Source organism: Heliconius melpomene, chromosome 1, assembly GCF_056956725.1.
Source record: "Heliconius melpomene rosina isolate 202511_hmr_F chromosome 1, ASM5695672v1, whole genome shotgun sequence".
Lineage (NCBI taxonomy): Eukaryota > Metazoa > Arthropoda > Insecta > Lepidoptera > Nymphalidae > Heliconius > Heliconius melpomene.
Window position 1 is genome coordinate 4,337,317 of NC_140389.1, and position 23,762 is coordinate 4,361,078.

The 23,762-nt window shown below is 30.5% G+C and overlaps 3 protein-coding genes across 6 annotated transcripts in view; all 3 read left to right on the plus strand.

Moving 5' to 3' along the window:
* Positions 1-1,158: 1,158 nt before the first annotated feature.
* Positions 1,159-4,435, plus strand: LOC146541012 (uncharacterized). Its single transcript, XM_085195176.1, has 6 exons — positions 1,159-1,271; positions 1,665-1,726; positions 2,806-2,946; positions 3,201-3,300; positions 3,600-3,734; positions 4,145-4,435. Exons 1-6 carry the CDS (start codon positions 1,266-1,268, stop codon positions 4,418-4,420), a joined length of 720 nt encoding a protein of 239 aa, XP_085051302.1. The 5' UTR covers positions 1,159-1,265; the 3' UTR covers positions 4,421-4,435.
* A 5,017-nt stretch (positions 4,436-9,452) lies between these two features.
* Positions 9,453-12,862, plus strand: LOC146541013 (uncharacterized). 3 transcript variants are annotated; one of them, XM_085188416.1, is made up of 8 exons: positions 9,453-9,497; positions 9,752-9,865; positions 10,012-10,228; positions 10,550-11,190; positions 11,269-11,309; positions 11,681-11,771; positions 12,191-12,249; positions 12,716-12,862. In XM_085188416.1, exons 1-8 carry the CDS (start codon positions 9,492-9,494, stop codon positions 12,732-12,734), a joined length of 1,188 nt encoding a protein of 395 aa, XP_085044542.1. In that variant the 5' UTR covers positions 9,453-9,491; the 3' UTR covers positions 12,735-12,862. The 3 variants fall into 3 exon arrangements, with proteins under 3 accessions (XP_085044542.1, XP_085044551.1, XP_085044558.1); XM_085188425.1 differs by having other exon boundaries at positions 10,015-10,228; XM_085188432.1 differs by lacking the exon at positions 12,716-12,862 and having other exon boundaries at positions 12,191-12,265.
* A 1,319-nt stretch (positions 12,863-14,181) lies between these two features.
* LOC146541014 (uncharacterized) overlaps positions 14,182-23,762 on the plus strand; it is an 89,309-nt gene continuing 79,728 nt past the window's right edge. For both annotated transcript variants that reach the window (XM_085189173.1, XM_085189165.1), the window contains exon 1: positions 14,182-14,445. The gene's annotated coding sequence lies outside the window, so the exon portion shown is untranslated. The remainder of the gene's footprint in view (positions 14,446-23,762) is intronic.

Below are 23,762 nucleotides of genomic sequence, written 5' to 3' on the forward strand. Positions count from 1 at the left end.
AGACGATATAATAACATTATAGACGACTGATATATAGATGCCGTAAAAAATATTACTACACAAATTAAACAATTCAATAAAATTGAAAAAGAAATGAGTATTTTATATTGAACGAACATTGACTATATCTTCACAAAAATATACATGTTTGCCTAAAATTTATTCTGGCTGCTTTGCGTTTTTTTCCGAAAAGCAGGGTAAGCAGAGGAAACCTAATGTAAAGAAACTTTGTTTCCCATGCCCATACCCTGCTCTATTATTTATACATTGTATGTTGAGTGGTTGAGCTTCATACCACGCTTTGTTGTCATACCAAAGTGAGAAAATGAAAATAGTGCTATCTTGTAATTGGAAATCGAATACTAAACATCCACTTACACGTTATGTAACTGCGCCACAGCGGCCTAAGATATAGATTATTTTAAATATATATATATATACGTTTTCTTGAATTCTACTCTAATTTAATAGATATAAAAAACCGGATTTGATAAATCCATTATGATATCACTAGATATTCTGTAATAATATGTGGAGAGCTAGATAGAGATGTAACTTCATACATCTATTGTTAATACTATTATTTTTAAAATGACCTTAACTATGCAAAAATACATAAGAAACCGTGATCACGACGCAACGACTTACGTACACCCTTATACGCGAATAGGAAAATATGTAGAGTTGTTGATTTTTAAAAGATTTTATAAGGCAACAAAATTAAGGTAGGGCAAAAATTTGTATCCCATATAAAAAGACAGAGAGAATGTGGTAGTTAAATACAAGTTTCATTCAAAACTAAATTTCGTACAAAATCACGTTTTATTAGCTTTTACCATCACTCCTAATGGACCTTTTAGCTTTCATTGATAAATGGACTATCCAACATAAAACTTCTAGCCAAATGAGTTCTAGCCAAATGAGTTAAGCGCGTCTATTTAAAAAACGCTCTAGCTTTATAATATCAGTAAAGATAGCACGAAGAGTTAAAAAAATATAATACATTCCTTATTAAAATGATAGAATTTTAATTTTTCTCAATGTATTGATGACTAGAATTAATTTAAAAAGAACACATATTGCGGCTCTACAGAACTATTGTTCCAGTCGTCATCTACCTTGAAAGCTCGTCTATTATATGGATAATGAGAGTAATTTTTCACCCCTACCTTTAAATAAGTATCAGTATAAAAACGTTTCGAATTAGGACATGAGCATCACTTGTCTCTCGTGTCACTTGTATCACTCGTCTGTCAACTGCTAATATGAAGGTGAGTTACGTAATGCTCTATAGAAAAGCTTATTTTAATGTATTATATAACTTTTTTCTTTGTTTTACTTTTAGTACTTTTAATTGTTAATTGCGGTGTTAATATTTTGTTAAATTATTGGGTACTTTTGTGATTTTCTTAAATATATATATAAATCTCAAATTTCTTGAAGTAGGCAAAGAGTCAAAGAGATTTTCTTTTTAGTTTGATTATTATGGATTCTATGGTGGGTTTAACCATCATTTTTTGTTTATTTACAAAGGGAAAAAAGTTACCAATTTATGTTACCAATTAGTTTTTAATGTTTCTCTTATATAAAAAAAATGTAAAAAAAATAAATAATAATAATATTAAAATTAATTAAATTGTATTTATTGATTCATTTTGTTTCAGACTATTTTTGTTGTTGTATTCATCGCGGCTATCGCTTTAGCCGAGCCTCCTCCATCAAACAGGTAAAAGATTAAAATCTTACCTAATCTTTTAATAATTAGCAAAAAAAATATCAGGCCGTCGTGGCGCAGGCGTGCAGGACTGTAAACCTGACAGATTATGGGTTCTATTCCTCCTCAAGGAAATGATATATTTAATAGTTTCAAATCTTGGAACTCACTGCCGGCATCTGTATTTTGGAACTCACTGCCGGCATCTGTATTTCCTGTAACATACAATGTGGGGGTTTTCAAAGAAAGGGTGAATAGGTATCTTCTAGGCAAGCGTGCACCACCGTAGACCACATCAACGCTCACCAGACTTGATGCGGTCAAACGCAAGCCTATTCCATATAAAAGAAAAAAAAAATCTACGCAATAATATAATAATAATCAACACGCAATGCTTCGGTGTAAAGTTGGGAGCGGAGGGTTTTAACATTAGGCTTCCTCTGCTTACCCTTCTACATGCGTGAAGCTAAAAAAATAAACAAAAATTACATTGACAAAAAAGATATAAAAGTATCAACATATTTACATTAACAATAAAAACTGAGTAATAAATAACAATGAAAAAATTTTTAATGTTAAGAAGCTATAATAAACAATGACTGTATCAAATGGGATCTAAGAGCGCTACCATACAGTAAACGAAAATAGAACTTTATAAAATATTCGTATATATTAAAAAAACATTTTTCAAGCATTAGAAGGCTTTTCTATAGAATCGCTATGCTGTTACTTTGTGTAAAAAAAAACTATATTAAAATATTTATAAGTATATCTAGTTAAAATAATGAGCGCGTTGATGTCTTTTGTATTTACTTAATGATTATTAAGTATTGGTGTTAAGTAAATATTTGCACTACAGTGCATATTAAAAATACTACAGAAAGTAATACATTTATTTAAATGCGATAAAAAGATCAGTTTTGAACTGACTTAAAACTAAAGTGAAGAAAATTACCTATTTTTAACAAATTTAGTTTTATTATATTGTCATTTGACAATCAATATCAACCAGACTCTTCCTTGAAAATGTCTCTTTATTTTACTTACTTCAATTTATATTATAAATTTCAATAAAAATGTTAAATTCACAGCTACTTACCACCATCTCCATCAAACCGCAATGCTGGGTACCCGCAAGGACCAGCTGGAGCCAGTCCGCTACCTCAAGTGATAGCTGCCAGAAACTTTGCAGCACCAACTAACGGCCACGAACATGTTAGTGGTGGCGCCAGGTTTGTAATATTTTGAGATTTTTTTTTCTATACTAATATTATAAAGTTGAAGAATTTGTTTGAATTAATGAAGAATTCTAATCTTAAGAAGTACTAGTTCAAATTGTAATAGTGTTTATGTTGGAAACTCCACACATGGAGGAATGCTATAGGTTATATTATATCACTGGATTGTAGAACGGAATATTTTATCACTATGCTCCCTCTGCCTACGTGGGGCGAAAAATATATATAAAGTTATCTATAAATTCTAGGAACATCCCCCATGATCATACTCAAGCTAGAATTGGTCAAGCACAGGGCTACGATGAGAATTCGGCTGATTTCGCTAGAAATGCCATAGACGTAAACTCGGTGAGTCGAACCTTATTTCAATTGACTTTTTAATAACATCATTATTAGCATTTAAATATATAATTAATTATGCTTTTTTCATTAAATTATAACTAAATTTTCATTTTTTTGTTATCCATTCTAAAAATTACCAAGTTCATTTCATATACAAATAATTTAATTTTTCCATCAAAAATCATTATTAAAAGACTTTGATCAGAAAAACACAGAACAAAGCATAAGTACTTTAAAAAGTTTAAATATTCTAAAAAACATAGTAAATAAAAAAAAACAGTACTTATACTTTATTTTGTGTACAGGAACCAGCGAACTACAACTTCGGTTATATGGTGAGTGACTTCAGTGAAGGCACAGACTTCGGCCATCATGAGGAGAGAGTAGAGGAAAGGGCGCAAGGAGAATATCATGTAGTGTTACCTGATGGTAGAAAACAGGTAATTGTGACATCATACATAACAATGCGATAGAAAAAACTTAGTGACCCTTCACTACGCTATTGGCTTTAGTTTATTTTAAAATATTGTATCAACATTTTGTTTAACAAGCCTTTCTAAATGATTATACTTTAAAAATTTACTAACCTAATGTTAAACTTAACAGAAATCATGGTACAATTGCTTAAAATATTATTAATAATATAATATTAACAGACAGAAAAACTAATGCATTCAGATTTAATATTATTCTATACAACTTTACACAGTATTAAACTTGTCCTTACAATATGAATATAAACATATCTTTTTTCTAATGTTCATTTTTTAAAAATATTTTATATATAAATATATAAATCCGACGTAAAAAAAGTTAAGTAATATTACTCAAATCTACTTCCTTGTTGCAGACCGTAAGTTATGAAGCTGACGAACGCGGATTCAAACCCCAAATATCTTATGAAGATTCAGAAGATCTAACCCGTTCCAACGGATATGATAGCAATGCTAACACCCGAAGCAACGGGAACGGATATGATAGCAACGCTAACTCCCGAAGCAACGGGAACGGATATGATAGCAACGCTAACTCCCGAAGCAACGGAAACGGATATGATAGCACCGCTAATTCCCGAAGCAACGGAAACGGATACAAGAGCGGCCAGGAGGCCCGCTCTGGATACTGACTAAAATTGTGTTTCTTTATCCTTTTAAATATGTCACTTTGCTTTTAATTTGTAATATTGTAAACAATATACTTTTTATTTATGATTCGAATAAATAATTTTATTTGTTTTTAAAATGGATTATTCTTTATTTTTAACATATTTCGTAGTCAGCACGTAACAGTAACAGTTTCACTTGTAACAGTAACAGTTTCACTTGTTTCTATACATACCTATCTTATTAATTAATTAAGAAAAAATTACAACTCTATTTTGACCCAATTCGTACACATAGGTACATAAGATTAAAAATTTGTTTGTGGTTTTGACGGCAATATAATATTCTAATATATTTGATTTAAAAAAGAATGTATTTGACGATTATAAAGAAAAATAATAATTTTAATTATATTAACTTATTTCAATTAAAACTTAAAACAACCTGTTATATCGACAGTTGGCAAAAAAATGACAGGATTCATCATTCTCATTGACATCTATTTATTAATGAATGCAATGTCTATGTAAATATTGTTTTTATTTTCAACATTATATTTATCTTTTTTATTACCGGTCAATTTCCTTCGTGTGTTTTCCATACAACGTGACATTGGCGAAATGAATTGTGCTCAACTGGCACGCTCGAAACGCCATATATCGAGAAATCAATCAATCTATTTTCCACATTTAATAATATTTAACAGCTCTCCTTCATTCATACATTTGGAAAAAAGCATATAAAAATAATGTGATATTCTACTTATTTAGTAACATTGAATATTAATATTACTCTAATATTACTTATACCCTGAGATCCGGCCGTTGAATCCTGCATATACGAGTTTTCTTAATTAAACCTATATTAATGAATAATACATGATTAGTAGAACAGATTACACCTGGGTTGCCTGGAAGAATCGTGCCGCAATCACCTTTAATTACATTTTTTCGTAACTCGTTTTTGGAGAAAATTGCACCAATACGTTTTTTATATGAATCGCACATCATTTGAAAGATAATCCCATAAGGAATTGGAAAATTAAGGGTTGCCAGCTCTCAGTCTGCCGCAAGTCTAGGGTTGCCTGGTTTAAACATGTCACTAAATGTTAATCATTTGCACTCATGTGTGTTTTTTAATGAATTATATATCAAATTAAAGCTTATTTTTTTCTGAACACTATAAAACAGGGTTGCCTGGAAAATTCCTGCCGCAAACAGGGGTTGCCAGCGTTTGAAATATTTTATTCCGGTTCCGTTTGACTATGAGAATAGACGATGAAATGCGCGGTCTGCCTTATGTTTTAAAGTAAAATATTATATAATAGAAGGTCAATCTTAAAATCAATGTTTATTCTAATTGTTCACCTGTTAAATGATGATTTTAATCATATTAAGTACACGCAGAAAACTATTTAAAGATCATGGGGCAGAAGAAATCATCCTTATTTTTAAAGTAAAATAATGAATCTATAATATTGAGTCTTTGCAAAATCTATTTTCTAAATACTAATATTTATTTATTAATTTAAATTACCATTTTGAAACAATTAAATTATCTAGTTAAATAAATGTTTACAAATATTGATCTACTATAAACTATTAATACATATACATCATGTTCCCTTAATATAATGAAGGGTGACCATTATTGCGGATATTTTTTTTATTAATTATATTGAAAAATACATTTCAATGAACTCTCTCTCTTCGTCCTCTACTTGTTTGATTTGACAAGGCTTGCCGCAATTATTTTTTTCTCACGCAATTTTTAATAATTTGCATAGGAAAGAAATATATATAATAGAATTATAATAAACAAAACTAAGTTAGCAAAATAAATTCGAAGAAAATCCGACAGTAATGCCGACTAATAAACGCTATTTACGGTTTATGAGAGTCGGCAAATATCAATTAGTAGGCTATTTTTTACTATAGATAAACATTTTGCGGCGCGAAACAAAGCAAACCAAATGCAATAAAATTATTTTCGAAGATGTATTGTTTCTAAATGTAATAAAAGTGCAGATGGCCAAATGAGTTGTTTTTGAGCATATTACTTAGTTACTTACCTTTCGTTTTGGAGTAAAGACGTTTTTACTTGACAAAAATTAAGATGTGTTTTTTGTGCGGCAGGAGTGAAAATGTGATAGAATTTAACAAGGAATCTCTCCAAAAGTGTAAAATTATGTTATTGTTTCGCCAAAAAATGAATTTTAAATACAGTGACATTTTTTTAAATAGTGACACAATGCACAGTTATCATTTACAGTATTACAAAAAGTTCATTGTTTTAAAACAAAAATATAAAGAAGTATTTTTTAATTATTTTCTAATGCAAAACGTAAGTATACTTTAATATTTAATATTATATAGTTTAATAAAATGTAGACAATTGTGGCCGTGGGAGTTGCCTCAGTTTTGATTATACTAAGTTAGGGACGTTAGTGAGTGATTACGCTTTATTATAATTATAAGAACAATTCTTTCAGACCTAAATACCTTAAAAACTATCAGCATAGACGGAGAAGTTCTTGCTAGCGACATTTTTTTATCTATATTTTTTAATAGTTTTTATTAGTTGAATAGTTTTCATTTACTTTGCAAAAACGTAAATATTCGTACCAAAAAGATGGGCGCCATAGTTCTTTCTACGGATACGGACGGCGTTGTTAAATCAAACAAGCAGAGGGCGAAGAGAGAGAGAGATTGTTTATTGAAATGTAATTTTCCACATTTTCTTAATTAATAAAAAAAATATCCGCGATAATTGTCACCTCTCATTATATTAAGGAAACATGTTGTAATTAATACCTTATAGTAGATCGATATTTGTAAACATTTACTTAATTAGATAACTTAGTTGTTTTAAAAGGGTTATTTAACTAAATATCATTATTTATAAAATAAATTTTGCGAATACTCAATATTATGGATTATTATTTTACTTGAAAAATAAGAATGATTTCATCTTTAAATAGTTTTCTGCGTGTACTTAATATGATTAAAATCATCATTTAACAGGTGAACAATTAGAATAAACATTGATTTTAAGATTGATATAAATTATTAACATTTAGTGACATGTTTAAACCAGGCAACCCTAGACTTGCGGCAGACTGAGAGCTGGCAACCCTTAATTTTCCAATTCCTTATGGGATTATCTTTCAAATGATGTGCGATTCAAATAAAAAACGTATTGGTGCAATTTTCTCCAAAAACGAGTTACGAAAAAATGTAATTAAAGGTGATTGCGGCAGGATTCTTCCAGGCAACCCAGGTGTAATCTGTTCTACTAATCATGTATTATTCATTAATATAGGTTTAATTAAGAAAACTCGTATATGCAGGATTCAACGGCCGGATCCCAGTCTATTACTCATGTTTAAAAAATCTTCATAAATAACCTTACGTTAAATAATATTTCTTCGCAATTTTTTTCATAATGCTTTTTAAATAGTAGGACCAAGGACAAATTATACAATAATATTTTTTTTTTTCTGTATGTATGCTCCTTATCCTTGGTCCTGAGTTTGATCGCGTTGTGTAACCCATTATCGATGTCAAACAAATCAATCGTGAAATCTGCCAATATTTGCCTTCATTGATCTAGTATTACGTGCCTATACGATTCTGGGGATTTCTGTTTAAATTAACAATTAGCTTTTGAATCAATATGGTAATTATAGAAAAAAAAATCGATGGTTAAGTTCAATTTTTGTATGTTTTATTTTAGCTTCGCGCTTTATCTCGCAGTAGGGTAGGCAAAGGGAACCTAGTTTGGGGGCATTTAAAATTTTAACCAATGGGACTCAACACCGTGCTTTGTTTATTTACCAGATCGAGGAAATGAAAATAATTTATTTGCAGTCAGACGCTCTGACGGTGCATGACAACAGTACAAATATTTATAAAGGGTTTTTTTAATTTAAATATTACCCATGAATAATTCTAAAATTTGAACTAGACTATTTGAAGATTAAGATTATACGTAATCTGTTGGTATATACTTATGGTCACCTTCATCTACTTTAAATTAAAAAAACAATATTTTATCACTATGTTTTTTACCCGACTGCGCAACGCAAACGAAATTTGAAATAACAAAATTATCTAAAAAAAAACCAAATATTGCGAATGCATAAAACTAACTCTATGTATTGACAATAGAGGCATATTCTTTAACTAATTAAATCTTCATAAGAAAAACTTAAATAAGAATTTGTTGATGAAAACGTCCCGACTGTTAATTCCAATAAATCCAATTCCATTCCAATAAATCCAATTCCATTCCAATAAATAATCCGATTGTTTTTGTTTTACGTTTATGCAGTCGAATTGTTGTTTACGTAAAATGCATAGGCACCTTGAACAGAATCCATTTTTTTTTCAACATAGGAAATATTAATATTACTGTAGAGTTTCATCTAAATCTGTGTGAAAGCATCCATCCTCACAAACTTTCACAACTGTCGTGCATAGTTTTAGGTATATATTAGTATTCTCCAATAGAGTTACTAACGTCATTGCGTTTTTTTGCTTATATTGTAATGGTATTAGTGATATCTATATAGGATCGAGAGAGTTGGCGCTGTATAAGAGAGCCCGACGTACACTGTAAAGTAGTGGATGGCGACAGACTGAAAAGCAAAATAAAGTCCATCGGCGGTTGCTTGTAACCACGAGGGTTGTGGGTTCGGTTTCCAATTAGGGTAATGATTTATTTTCACTTTTTTCACTCTCGTAACGAGACAAAGCGTGGCGTTGGGTTGTGCCACTCAACACGCAATTCCAATGTCTCGAAAATTGGTCAGAAAGTGAGTAACAGAATGTCTTAACAGTACCTAGGTTACACACTTACATTTATTGAAATCTAATTTATGGATATCACATACATAGGTATAGACTGTCCTTGACCATCGCTCTAATTCGCATAGTAAAGTGCAAAACATAATTAATTAATTTTCAAATATTTACCGTAAGCCTTGGTTTGTTTGTTTTTTTTAATAGCGGCCGTATTTAGTATAAATTCAGCTCCCAGTATAGCACAGCATCATTCGCATCTCATTTTCGAAGATCTCAATATCTGAACAACATGAAGGTAATACAATTATTTTATTTTATAAATATTTTTCAATTTATAAATAGTTTTTATCGTATTATTTGTTCATTGGAATAGCAAAGCAATAAGTAGTTCCATTATATCGTTGATTTGGAATCTGGTTCAATACAAAATTGTAATTTTTGCATACTTATGTAAAGACAAATTCCTCCATTTATTTTGTTGATCCTAATAAAATGGTCCTAATAAGAATTTATTTTGTTCTATATAAGGATTCTCTTATTCTTTTACAGATGTTTGCAGTAGTACTTTTCGTCGTAGCTTCAGTATCCGCCAGAGGATCTGGACCATACCTGCCGAGCGGTTGGAGGCCACAAGGACCAGCGTTCTATTTACCTTCTGAATTGGTACAATATTTATATTTCTTAAAAACAAAATAATTTGTGATTAAAAGAAACATTTTCCGAAATATGATAGAGCAAAGATATCTAAACTAAAAATAAAACTATACTTTACTAAAACTAAAGGAAACATAATAAAATTGTAATTCCAGAAGCCATCGTCAGAAAGCCCGAAAGAAGTAATCTTGGAAGGCTCTGAAGCATCAGGCTCAGATTTTTTGAGAGAATATGGACCACCAGTAGTTCAAGAGGTCTCCCAAAATCTGATCAGCCAAGGTCTCCCAGATGTTGATGTCGAGCAGAGCTTTGGTGCACAAGTTGAGATTAAAGAAGAAGCCGTTGTGCAACAAGCCGAGGTCGCTTCTGAAGGTATTAAATTATATAAAAATGTTACTTACTAATAATACATTAGATTATTACAACTATTTGTTATATGTTCTTTGAAGAAAGACATTGTTTAAGAACAAAAACAGGTAGTCAGTCACAGATCAATGAAAAGTCAGAAGTATCTCAGTCATAATTGTCAAAAGCAGTTAATGAAATCGCCCAAAAAAAAATAATCTGAATTTAATTTTTATTTAATTGCACCAAATGAATTTCGAATTCAAAAAGCATATACTCGATGCGCCAATTTTTTTGAATTAGGCTATTTTTTATATTTTATATATTTATATATATTTTAAATTATAGCTAACATAGAACAATCTTCTGAAGCAGTTACTGCATCTTATGCTTATGAAGAAAAGAGCACTGTATCTGAGCCACTTGTGGAAGTTTCTGAAATCTCCCTAAACGCTGGTGACGTTGAAGTTAACAATGTTGAGATCTTACAATCTGAAGATGTGGTGAGCTCAGAAGGATCAACTGAATCAGTTGTAAATGAAAGTAGTGAAGCTAATCTACTGGCTATTGAGGAATCCCAATCTACCCCAGCTGATGTCTTAGTATCCCAAGTATCTGAGTTATCTCAATTGGAAGCTGAACAAATATCCCAAGTATCTGAAGTATCTCAAGTGGAAGCTGAACAAGTATCCCAAGGATCTGAAGCATCTCAAGTGGAATCTGAACAAGTATCCCAAGTATCTCAAGTGGAAGTGGAGCCAATTTCGCAAGTACCTCAAGTGCAAGAAATTTCTGAACAAGTATCCCAAGAGTCTTCCAACCTAGAAGCTGTTAGTCAACAAGAACAAAAACAGGAAGTCAATGAATCACAGTCCAATGAAAAGTCAGAAGTATCTCAGTCCGAATTGTCACAAGCAGTTGGTCTTGTATCCGCCCAAAACATTCCCGATATCATCGCCAGTATAGAAAATGAAGTTAAAGTATTACAGGTAATAGTTTTACTATTTTTCATAAAGGTATTGTTTTTGTATTAAATAATCGTTCTAAGAAAATTTATTTATTTTCAGTCCGAAGTAAGTCAAGCTGTTAGCGACGTGTCTATATCTGGGTAACTATTATATTTTTTCTAAGATATTTAGAAAGATTAATTTAAAGTCCATCAAATAAGTTGAAGTCGTTAAAGTTAAAGCCCATTTTTATAATCTCGACCCTGAGATCCACCTAGAGATGCCGTTTCCATTAATAAATTATATCTATGAAGGAAACGGGGATCTCAAGATCGATCTGAGAATGGAAATCGATTTTCCAAATACGAACCTCAGACATACGATTCATGGTATTAAAAAATGTATATGTAAATACATACTAAACTGATTTTCGTAATATATATTTGAAAATATTGTTTTTTCTTTTTAATTAAATAATACAAAGAGGAGAAACCAGGTAAAACTTAATTAAAATAAAAAAATCTTTTTTTAGTGCTTTGGAACAAGAACCTGTCGGTTTTCTTGAATATGGACCCCCTGGATTCGCTGAATACGGCCCACCTAAAGGTGCTGCTGAGGAGGAGGTAACAATAAAACAGCATCTAATTAAATATATTATTTCAGACTGTCATGGCGCAGCACATAGCAGCTGATTGTGAATGTGTCAGCTGTGGGTTCGATTCCTACTCGAAAATAATTATTTTAATTTACTCTCTGGTTTCGCCACCAAACTCGCTATGTCTCTTAAATGGGAGAGTGAGTGAGAGAGAACTTTATACTCTTTTATGTCTAACAGCCTCCACCATCATATATATTTTACACCAATCAAATATTTCCCAATAATTTATTTTTATTTAAATATTTCCCAGAGTATGGTTTGAAGTCACAATTTTCGTGTGTCATGAAAATGTTATTTATTGTTGTTCACATTGTATCAAAAAAATATTTATTTTATTTTCTATCAAATATAAATAAACGTAAAATTTTACATTTTCAATTTAAGGAGAAACCAGCACTCCAATCCATTGAAGCCAGAAGACGTCGTTTTTCACCTAAATTCAGGTATTTTTTTAGTTAAAGTAATTTAAATAACTCATTGCGTTAATACGATTCATATTCAAACATTGCGTTAATACGATTCTATTAAGATCAGGAAAATATCTTAATGAACCATTTATTTTGCAAACATTAAAAGCAATTATGTTATTTTGTCTGTAATTATTATTATTGTTATGAATATAAATGTAGATGTTAGTTTTTGTCTTATAACAACAAACTACTTTACGAGTCAAGCAAATTAAAATTTTAAATTAAAAAAAACATATAATACCAATAATAGAACAAGGAGTACAAAACATTTTTTTTTGTTCCAAATTTCGTTCACTTTTCTCACTTTAAAAACGCAAAGATCACAGCGCCATACATAATGACTTATATTTTCTTTGCTTTTTTTATTTAGAAAAAACAAGCTAAAATACAGCTTTAGGCTTTTTTTTTATTAATAATCATTACAATATTTTTTTTACAGACTTTCAAAGAAACATTAACTGAAGGCACAAAGAACTGACCATTAATATATTTATAATAATATATACAAGTCGATATGTAATTATAGTGCAGCTCAAAATAAAATGTAAAATATGAATATGTTAATAATAAACGAATAGTTTGCATATATAGTATTTCAATTATTCCCTTAACAATTATTATATAAAATCTTATTCTATTTAATTATTTGATCTTTTTAAATTAACCTGATGTTTTTTTAAGAACATTTTTTAAAATTTAAACGAACCTACAGGGAATTGAACTCGAACCTTTTAGGTACATTCCAAACTCAGCCTGTGTTGGACGGCTTCTATGAGTCGTGAATTGTAATTCCGTTACAAAAAAAATATTGTGTAAAAAGGGGATTTTTTCTTTTTGGATTTAGCAGGTTTACACACTAAGCCGACGTAATATTAAATTTGAAAGCAAAACTGTGCTTGTGTGTTATTTTCCCTGATAACATTTCAGTGAAGAGAAACGACATTTAATTTATATCAAAATTATAATTTTAAAGTATTAGAACCTTTGGTAAATGTGTTCTGCGATTAGAATTACTAAAAAAAAATGCCAAATTCTTTGCCTACACTACAATTTCTACACAACATAACCAGTTCGCAATATGATGACATGTTCTTAATGTAAAAACTTAAAATAGATTTGATTATCCTTTATATTATATTAAATATATGTGATTTATTTACTATATAATGATATTGGAAAAAGCTACTGCAATGCACCAGAGAAAAGAGACTTCAATATGTGATTTTATCAGATATTGGAGTTAAGACATTGCTCCTATGTATTGAATGGAGCAGCTCAACGCCGCGCTTTGCCTTGACACCAGAGCTAAGAAATGGAAATCTAAATTGAAATAAATATTTTATAGTCTATAATAATCGTGTGGTGATCGAACCCACAACCAGTCGCGTTTATATTCACACACTTGTATCCCTGCGCCGCGATTAGCCTCAAATATATTATAATTTATATATTTTTTAAATGGCTATACCGTACGTTTCAAATGACAGTGTCATTTTGTATTTGTACTTCAAAATAAACGTCATGATTTGTTGCTCTCTTCATAGAATTATAGAATCGATTAATATAACAGTTTAAAAATCTAAATTCGATTTTAGATCTATCGTATTAATATAAAGCATATTTTATAAACAACAAGATAATTATTTTTTATGCGTAACTAATAAAATAACCAAAAATATTTGTTTTATAAATTATATATATTTATTAATTATATTATATACCTTTTTTACGGCACAGTTACTGCAAGTGGATATCGAGTAACTTTGACATGAAACCAATCGAGTCGTTTTAGTATACTCTGTGACAGATATCTACCTTTGTTTATTTAATAATCTGTGACGCAAATTTTAATTTTACTCCCATCATTGACTTCTCGCTAACTTCAGTTTGCTTTGGTTAGTCATTCGGTTTGGTGGGCGCTCCTTCTACTTGTTTTGTTTACGTTTTTTTTTATTTCGTTAGTATTTCGTTTTACTATTTTAAAAACACTAAGTTATAACATCGTGAGTTGTGCATGACTGTGATAATTACAGAAAATTGAAACTTTGGTCTGTAATTGTAAAATTCGTAATGAGCTTGTTCTTAAACTGTGATTGTTTTGGTTTTTTATACATTTTGCAACGTCGTATAAATTAAAGTTGGTTTTTGTGATAAAATCTTATAGTTGAGGTGAGTTTGTGTTATAGTTTCTTACTTTGGGTACTTTGTATAAAGTTAAAGTTGTCCAAACCAGTAATGGGCAAGGTAACGTTTTTGCCTTATTTGACTTTCATTGCGATTTTTTAACCTCTCTGAGCTTGACCTCGATGGAAATCTCGAATGAAACACATATGATCATTATAAATGTACTTTTTCTTAATGGTTTTTACATATTTTAATGAGTTCACTTATAAAAATATTGTACCGGTTTTAATTCGTTTGTGTGTTAAAAAGGAGGAGTAAATTCACATATAAAGTTAATCACTAAATCAATACGAAATGTAAATATTATATTATATTTCACGTTGCCTGCGTAATTTATATTTCACATTGAATAAGTATAAAAAAAATTAACATATATATTTTTTTATTATATTTTCACGGTACAGTACAATTGGAAATTATTTAAGCAGATTATTTATATTGTTTGTTACAATAAATCATACAAGTCATATCAGATCCAGCCTAAATTAATAACATTGTTATTATTATATATATTATATTTATACTGTTTAATGTATTTCACTTGATTTCATAAATTTTTCGTCTCTTTTTTTATAATTGAACCTGAGGAAATAATGACATACTTTGAAGAACTGTGCTGACCAGTTCCATTTCAGATATCTGCACATTTCTCTGAGTTTTTGTATACAGAGTTATTTTTTTTATCCTGCCTATTGTAACACATGTAAAGAGTGCCTACTTCTAAAACACTTTGTTCTTCTGAGAAAACCCCTGAGAACCCACAACCATCACATTTAGAGTCAGACACTGTTTCATCGCTGAAAATGGCATCTCGGTGCACTGGATTATTAAACAAACATGTTCTTCTACATACCTGTTTTGTCAAAATTAATATCAAACTTATACCCTTATTATAAAAATAATCACATTAAGTATGTAAAATTATATTTTTATAAAATAAAAAATATACAAAATAATTAATAAAAAATATAAAAAATACAATAATAAAAAATATAAAAAATACACAAAGTGAAATTCTGACATTAAAAGTAACAAGTCTTGTCTTGTTATTTCTCAATTCACCTAATTCATTTGAAATTAGGTTGGCAGGATGTGTAATACATAGCCTAGTTGCTCTAATGGCCTCTTATAATTTTATATAGGAATGCTAAACTAAAAATTTTGAAACTAATGTGAAGGCAAATTTGAATTTAGGCAAGAATAATTTATTATCGTTTATGTTCTTTATCTTTAAATGAAACAAAATGGTTTTTTTTCACCATAATGTCAATATAACATTTATCATCCTATATTCTAGAAATTAATATTTTTAATATATAATTAAATAACTCTGAAATTACCCTGAAATTAATAAATTGTTTTTATCCCCTCTTATCGAATCCTCCTATTGAATTTGGGAAATTTTGAGTGTTTTAATCTATTATTACGCTCACGGTCTTGATAGTAGCCTCCATCTTCTGGCTCCTTCTCCGTGTGAAAATAAAGTAATTAATTTTTAATTTCGACGCGCGTCTTCTATTCTATGTTATCTTAATATAAAATTAAAATACTTTTTTATACGTGTAGTTAATACTTAATTTAAAATTAAAATACTTTTAAAATTAATTACACTATCTACTAGAGATAACTAACTAGTAACCATATGGTGATAATGTCGTAAATTAAACAATTAAAAAAATCGATTAAATTACAAAGGAACTGAATTAATTGCGAGTCGGCCTTGGCGTAATGAAGAACCAATTGTGTGGAACGCTTCCGTACATATTTAGCTTTTTTATACTAAATTCTTTTGAAATTATCTATAAATAATTAATATGTAATTTCCATTTACATTGTTTTTATAGAATTGATATCTAGGAATTATTCATACTGCGGATTGATTAGAATATGATGTAAGTGATAATACGTACGTAAAGTAGGTAGTACTGTAGTTGTGGGTTCTATTCTCACTCGGATGAATAAATTATTTTCAGTTCAAAAGCGCGGCGTTGAATTCCGCTACTTACACAGAACAGAGTTTCTTTACATTAGGTTTACTCTACCCGGCTATACGCGGGCCAGAGCGAACCCTCAATTAATATTTGTAGGTGTAGTCAGACATTGTACTGAGCTACAATTACAACATGCATTTTTGTGTAAAAATGCATCTGAATAAAAATGATAAATTGCAATATTTATGCTATATGCAATTATTTTTCTTAGCTTCACGATGCATCCGATCACGTGTTCATGTAGATCACGTGTTACGAGAGGGAGTAAATAAAAATAATTAATTCCCCCGATTGGGAATCGAACCCACAACCCACGAGTTTACAGTCATCCGTGCCGCTGCAGCACGACGCGCGACGGTCCCAATTTATTTATATATATAAAATTTATAATATGCAATGCAATTTTTCCTTATCTGTACTTTTTGTACTTTTTATTATGAAAGTATTTAAAGGTGAATACAATTAGAGGAAGGAAATGCGTGCCTTCTGTTTACTCAACAAAAAATCGCCGAGTCCAGATGTTAAATGTCTCGTCGGAAGCACACCGGCTGTTTGTTTTTATAACTATGAAATAGTGCTTTTTTTACTTTTTCTCGTAACGTTATGGTGAAATGAGAACAATGATTTATAAATGAAACAGAAGAACAATATTTATTTTCTTTTTAAAGAGATAGAGATAAATTTAAAAGTTAGTAGGTCCTAACCCTTAAGCTTTTAGATCTCTATAGAGGGGCATAACCCTCTAGGGTTACGCTCTACTCGCTTCGCTTATCAATATTTACACAAATTCGCTTCGCATGCCAATATTTACTTAAATGGATTATATTTGTTTACAGACGTATTTTTAGAACGAATACTTTCTAAACTATTTTAGTCAAAAATTTAGACACGATGACCCAACCATAAAATGTAGTTCATTATTGACTCAGTGTATAGTGGGCGTTAGAAAGCTAAATGATGTGCAAGGATTAAACTACTAAATAAAAGAGATATATGCGTATCCTTAGTAAGTAGTTACTTGGTTCTTTTAAGATAGCTTCATTCTTTTTCCCGCATGTTAGGGTAAAGGGAACCTAGTGAAGTAGTGAGAGGAGCCAGATCGAGAAAATGAAAATAATTAACTTCTCCGAGCGGAAATTGAACTTACAACCGTCGCGTTTATAGTCATTCGCCTCCAAGTGGTCGTCGTCGTGCAACGACTATATAAAATAATTTAGTTTATTATTGGCCTTACTTTAAGATCACTTAAGAGGAATCAAGCATATTTAATTAGATTCGATATAGTTCTGTCAGCCATTACACGATATCATAGTCGATTTGCACGCTAATAGATCCCGCTGACACCACTTAAGTGTTTATTGGTTAAATGGGAACAGCTGCGTGTGTATGTCTTTTGCTGTACTCAATAGTTTTGGCAAATTGTTTTAAATTGCAATTTAAGGATTGTTTACGATTCATTTTTCTTCTATGCCTATAAAGGTATCTAATACTTGTCGCATGTAAAAATGTGGCTTTGCCCGCATTATAAATTAGAAATAGTATAGAATTTTTTTGTCGTACGAAATAAAGTAGGTTACATATATGATATGGGAACGATTAACCTGATGCCTTCCTCGATAAATTATCCAATACCAAAAAAATAATTCGAACCTGTAATTCCTGAGATTATTTACCACTCTAGCGTACCTACTATTAATTCTAAGGTTTTAAATTATACTTTTACAAATTATCATTTATTCTATGCCTTTTTGCGTCAAACTTGGAGTGGCTAAGTTAAGCTACGAATCTTGAATTGGTAATTACACTTACATAGTTGTAGATACTATTTGGAGTAAGTTGAGTAGGAAGGTAGATCCTGGCAATTGCCGGGATTAGGGCCAGGAGGAAGTAAGTTCTTTTGACATTACAAATTACACAATTACCTACATATTTATATTATAAAAAATGAAAAACTAAAAATCGTAATCGTTGTTTGTTTTGTATAACTATTAGAAAATAAAGCAATACCACTTATGTATTAAATGTACGAAAAGACTAGTTTACGCTATTATAGCAGTTTGTGAGTCTCGGGCTCCCGGGTCACTTTCAGGTCGTTCAGTTTGTTGACACTGGCTGAATGTGTGAAACTGTGCATTATGCGTGAAGCGCTAACTGTACGTGTAAATATATTAAGTATAGTTATTGTTATTATCTAAATATATATGTATTTCTTCTATGTTATATATATATTTTAAGTTTTGCTTGTGTTCAAAGTTGTAGTAATAGTTGTAGGTTCGATTTCCACTAGAAGGAACATTTGTTTTTAAAACATTTTCTTCGTTCGTTTTTGGTTATTGAGTTTCGCCATCAAAAATCAAGATAAAATAAACAAGAACAATACTACAAAAATGCCTAAAATAACAAAAAAAAAATTAATGAACATTAAAAACAGTTCCTAATATGGGAAGTATGTTTTAGTTGCAAAGGTCTATAGTTTATATTCTATATATGAGATATCTTCAAGGTGATCCACTTACATAATTTTGGAATGTGTTCTGATTTCTGATCTGAGCAACAAAAGTTTCCGAAACTATAAACATCCTTGTTAACATCACAATAGTATAGAGAAGTTGGTTAAATTAGTGAAATATGACTTTTCTGTGGGCGTACAAGAAAATGTGTGGCTATCGTAAGTTCAAATTAACGATGATAGACCTAATATTCTGTTTAGTATTCTCAGTCATAAGTATTCCTCATATGTGTAGTGTAATATTTAATTTCTAACTTTTCTACACAAAATTGTAATATTAGTTTTATGTTTAAGTATTTAAATATTTTTATCTAAGATATTAGAAATATCTTAAATAAAAAGAAAAGTAATAAACATTTCTGTTAATATAAAATAAGAATATCTATCAAACCACATGTGGTAAGGTAATTAATTACCATCGTTGTTCCACAGCAGCAAGGGTTCTAACTGTAAACAACGGTAGTGGGTTTGATTTTAATTCGGAAAAATGAATTATTTTCATTTCCGGACTCAGAACAAAGCGCAGCGTTGAACTCCGCAACTCATGTTGGATGGAGAATACCATGTTCCCTGTGTCTAACCTGCTATATACGGGATACAGTGTGAAGGTATATTTACTATTTTAAAACTTAAAACAATTTTAAAGCTAAAATAACAGAATGACATCATCTAACTGGAAGGCAATAGGCATTAGGCACTAACCACAAGTGAAACAAACGAAGCGAATTAACAGTACGTTAACACGCCTAGGACATTGCGTTACGCTACCGCAACTCGAAAGATGTACTGGTGATGTAATATTTATTTGTAATAACTTTATGTTGTTATTTATATAGTATTTATTTATATTTCTTTGAGGCTGTTGCAGGGATGTCGGGTAACGTCTGGCTAAACGTAATGGTTCTAGGTTCGATTCTCTTACGGAGGAATGGTTCATTACATTGCCCGCTTTGGTAATAAGACAACGCGTGGTGCTCTCTTTTTTCGAGACTGACTTAACATGCAATGTCTGGATAATTGAGCGGAAAATGGGGGTGTAAATAGAAATAACATATCACAAGTGCCTTCGCAGAATCGAGAATGATATTGAGAAATTGATAGAATGAAAAATATCTTATATGTATGTATATCAGCAAATCTTTTCAATTATATAAACATAAGAAATTACATATAAATAAGGTTTTACTACCACATCCTTGAATTATGTTATTTATAAATATTGTTCATTTCTTATCTAAACGATGAATTGAAACTATATCAATGAGTTTTTCTCACACTCGCTCATAACAAATGCTCAGGAATGTCAGAGAAGGTTGCAAAAAGTGACCTGATGCAACCCATTGTAGCAGTAGTAAACAGTTACTTCTACTTAAGACCGTGACATGCTATTCGGTTTTTTTTATTTCTCCATGCGATGATTTACGAGTAATTTAAGCAAAAACTAACACTTAAATGATATAAATATTCCAAGAATGTATTATTTGTTCAATATAAAATTTTATTTATAAAAATATACTTTAGCTGCACGCTTTAGGCTTTACGCGAGGTAGGTAGAAAGAACCTAGTGTCGTCGCAAATGTATTTTTCTTTAAATTTAGGCATCTTCTGCTTTTGTCGTTTGTTTCGTTGTTCACCTTAGATTGAATTATGGAAATACCTTTTCAGAATCTAAAAATATCTTTTGCTTTAAATATAAATAATACATCATATAAATTACAATAATAACTAATAAATAAATTAAAACTTAAATAATAAATGTGATTAAATAATTATTTTATTAACGATGTGATATAATATAATAATAAAATGAAACGGCCGTAACGAATGCACTTCTCGTGCACGAATGAAAAAAAATGTTAAAATTTTCTATAGATAATTTATGCGTTTAAAATTTATTAGACGTTTTAATATACATATTTTCTTTCTTTATTTAAAAATCTTTTAAACTTTATTTAAAAACATTGAAAATATTTTCACATAAACATTCCCTCGACTGAGATCGATCTCAGACGCCTTTCAACTCCTGTACGATAGATCATAATTTTGCTTCTTTTTCTTACTTTCCGCTTAATCTCTCTCACCCATCATCCCTTTAAGACACTTCCGTTCCCCATTTTTCCGCGAATTTTAGAAGCGTTGCGTGTCGAGTAACGGAGCTCAACTCCGCGCTTTCCTTCGTTACCAAAGCAAGGAAATGAAAAATAAAAATATTTCATTTTCACGAGTGGGAATCGAACCCACAACCTGTCGCTTACATTCGCACGCTAGTGTTCCAGCGCCACGGCTGGCCTCAATATTTAATATCAATACAATATATTTTTAAAGAATTGCATTCTATATAAATGTTGCATTTTGTCAACAGTTATGCGTGACCATCATGTCTGACCGGAACGAATGCTGAACAACGATTTTACCAGAAAATGCTGAACAAAGAATTTACTGTTTAAATTCATATTATTAAAATTGCTCTTTATTATTATTAAATGTAAGCAATATGTTTACGGTATTTTGTAATCGGTTAAAATTAACTAATGTTTTAATATCATATTTATCTTGAAATAAACATTTAAATAGCTAGAATTAGCTTAGCTTAGAATTGAACACTGTTCGATGTTTGTATTGATGAAATCTAACTTAGAAACACAAAGCTGCTATAAACAAAAACTCCTTCAAAATGTTTTTTATATATTTTTTTATATATAAAGAAATAAATTACTATTTTTCGCCTATATAATTATTGTTCACTAATAAAACCATACATAAGCAAGTACGTGATCTCATGCTAAAATTTTTGCGGCATAATGCTAGTTACATCCAAGACATGACATGTTGGTTGCAAATGTGTTGTGAAAACATGTGCGCAATATTTATCATATCTTTATATATATATAGTTCGAATATAGGAATGTTAGAAACGATTAATTAACTTAGTAAGATATTACCATTCTTTTTTTCATTGAATCTTTCGCTGCTCAGAAACAATTTTTAGGGTGTCTGTAGCAAAAGTGCTTAAAATTTACTATAAATAATAGGTGGAAATCGAAAGTGAGAACGTCTACGTACTCTATAAATCCGGAAATTCATGAGGATGACTTAATTATTCAATTTTTTTTATTTTAGTTTCACGCAGTATCCCGTAGCGTGATAGGCATAGTGAGCCCAGTGCCAAGGCACTCCATTTCCCAAATCCCAATCTTCTAGACAAAGCGTGTTGAGTGGCCGAGTTCAACGTCTGGTTTTATTTTTTTCCAGAGTGAGAAAATGAAAATGTTTTACTTCCCCAAGTGGGAATCGAACCCGTCGCGCTTACAATGGAACGTTGTTGCTGCACCACGACAGCCATTATAATTTAACAGTATCAAAACTTTAAAAGGAACTGGAAACATATCAATTGAGTTTTCAGGAAACACACCATAAAGAACACAAAACGGACATGCTATTTGGCACGGTTTAGCTCCCATTAATTCGGGGATATTGCGATAGAGATGAATTCGACTTCCGTATACTAAAGTATTATATCAAACGGGAATTTTTTTCTTTGTTTTTATTATCTTTTTGGTTGTGGCACAACTGCATAATGTCTGACTGTAAATGGAACAAGTACTGACGGAAATAGGTTCTGTTCCTACTCGAGGGAATTAATTATTTTAATTTCTTCGCTGTGGTAACGTAATGTCTCAAATGTTGAATGGAAAGTGGGGAAAGAAGAGTCTTAACTCTAGATTTTCTCTACCCCGTATCCTTCTACATATGAGATACAGCGTGGAGCCTAAAAATATGATTATTATTTTTACCTTTTGGAATTTGAACCTACAGACATCGCTTGCTATACTAACTTGAACAACAAAGGCATATACTTCTAAGTATTGATAATTTACATACATACGAGAACCCAATAGCCTGATAATATATTCTCTTAATCTCAAAGACAATAGTAATAGTAGATTATAAAAGCTAATGTTATTTTTGTCTCAACTGATCGGTGTCGGCCTCATTCCTACTTATCTATGTAAAGGCATGCATAGGAGGATTACACAGAAATTTCTTATAAGGGGATATAACAACAAATTTAATATTGTTTATTGTTAATTGAAACTAATATGCCATCATTTAGGGCCTGATTTGTATGTAATGGTTGTAGGTTCAATTCCATTTTGGAGGAGCAATATTTTTTATTAAAAAAATACTCATTCTTCATGTCTGGTATAACTAAGCACGTTAATTATTTGTTAAGTTAAAATATGCGGAAGGTGAAAAACGGAGTGACTTAACACTTTGATATTAGAATTAAAAAATATATTATTTTGTTAATGTTGTTTAATATATTTATCTTAAAATTATTTACAAGTTACAAGACTCGTATCTTAATTATTATACTATATTACTTCTGATAAATATAAGAAACAGTTCTTTATACATTCAACTATTTCGTGACTAATGCTTAAATAATGATCCTCTTAATATTACATTATTCAATATCAGACTAATATGTCGAACTGATAACCTCTTTTTTTAAGTTCACACTGTATACCGCACATAGTAAAGTAGGCAGAGGAAAATCTCATAATAAACTGTTAAGACACTCCGTTCCCACTAAGACACTTCGTTCCCATTAAGACACTTCCATTTCTCACATTCCGACTAATTCCAGAGGCATTGCATGTTGAGTGGCGGAACAGAACGAGGAAATTAAAATATTAAATAAATTTAATTTCCCTGAGTGGAAATCGAACCCAAAATCAGAAGATTCAAGTAACTAAATAAATGTTGCCATTATATCGGTTATTCACTTCTAAACAGTA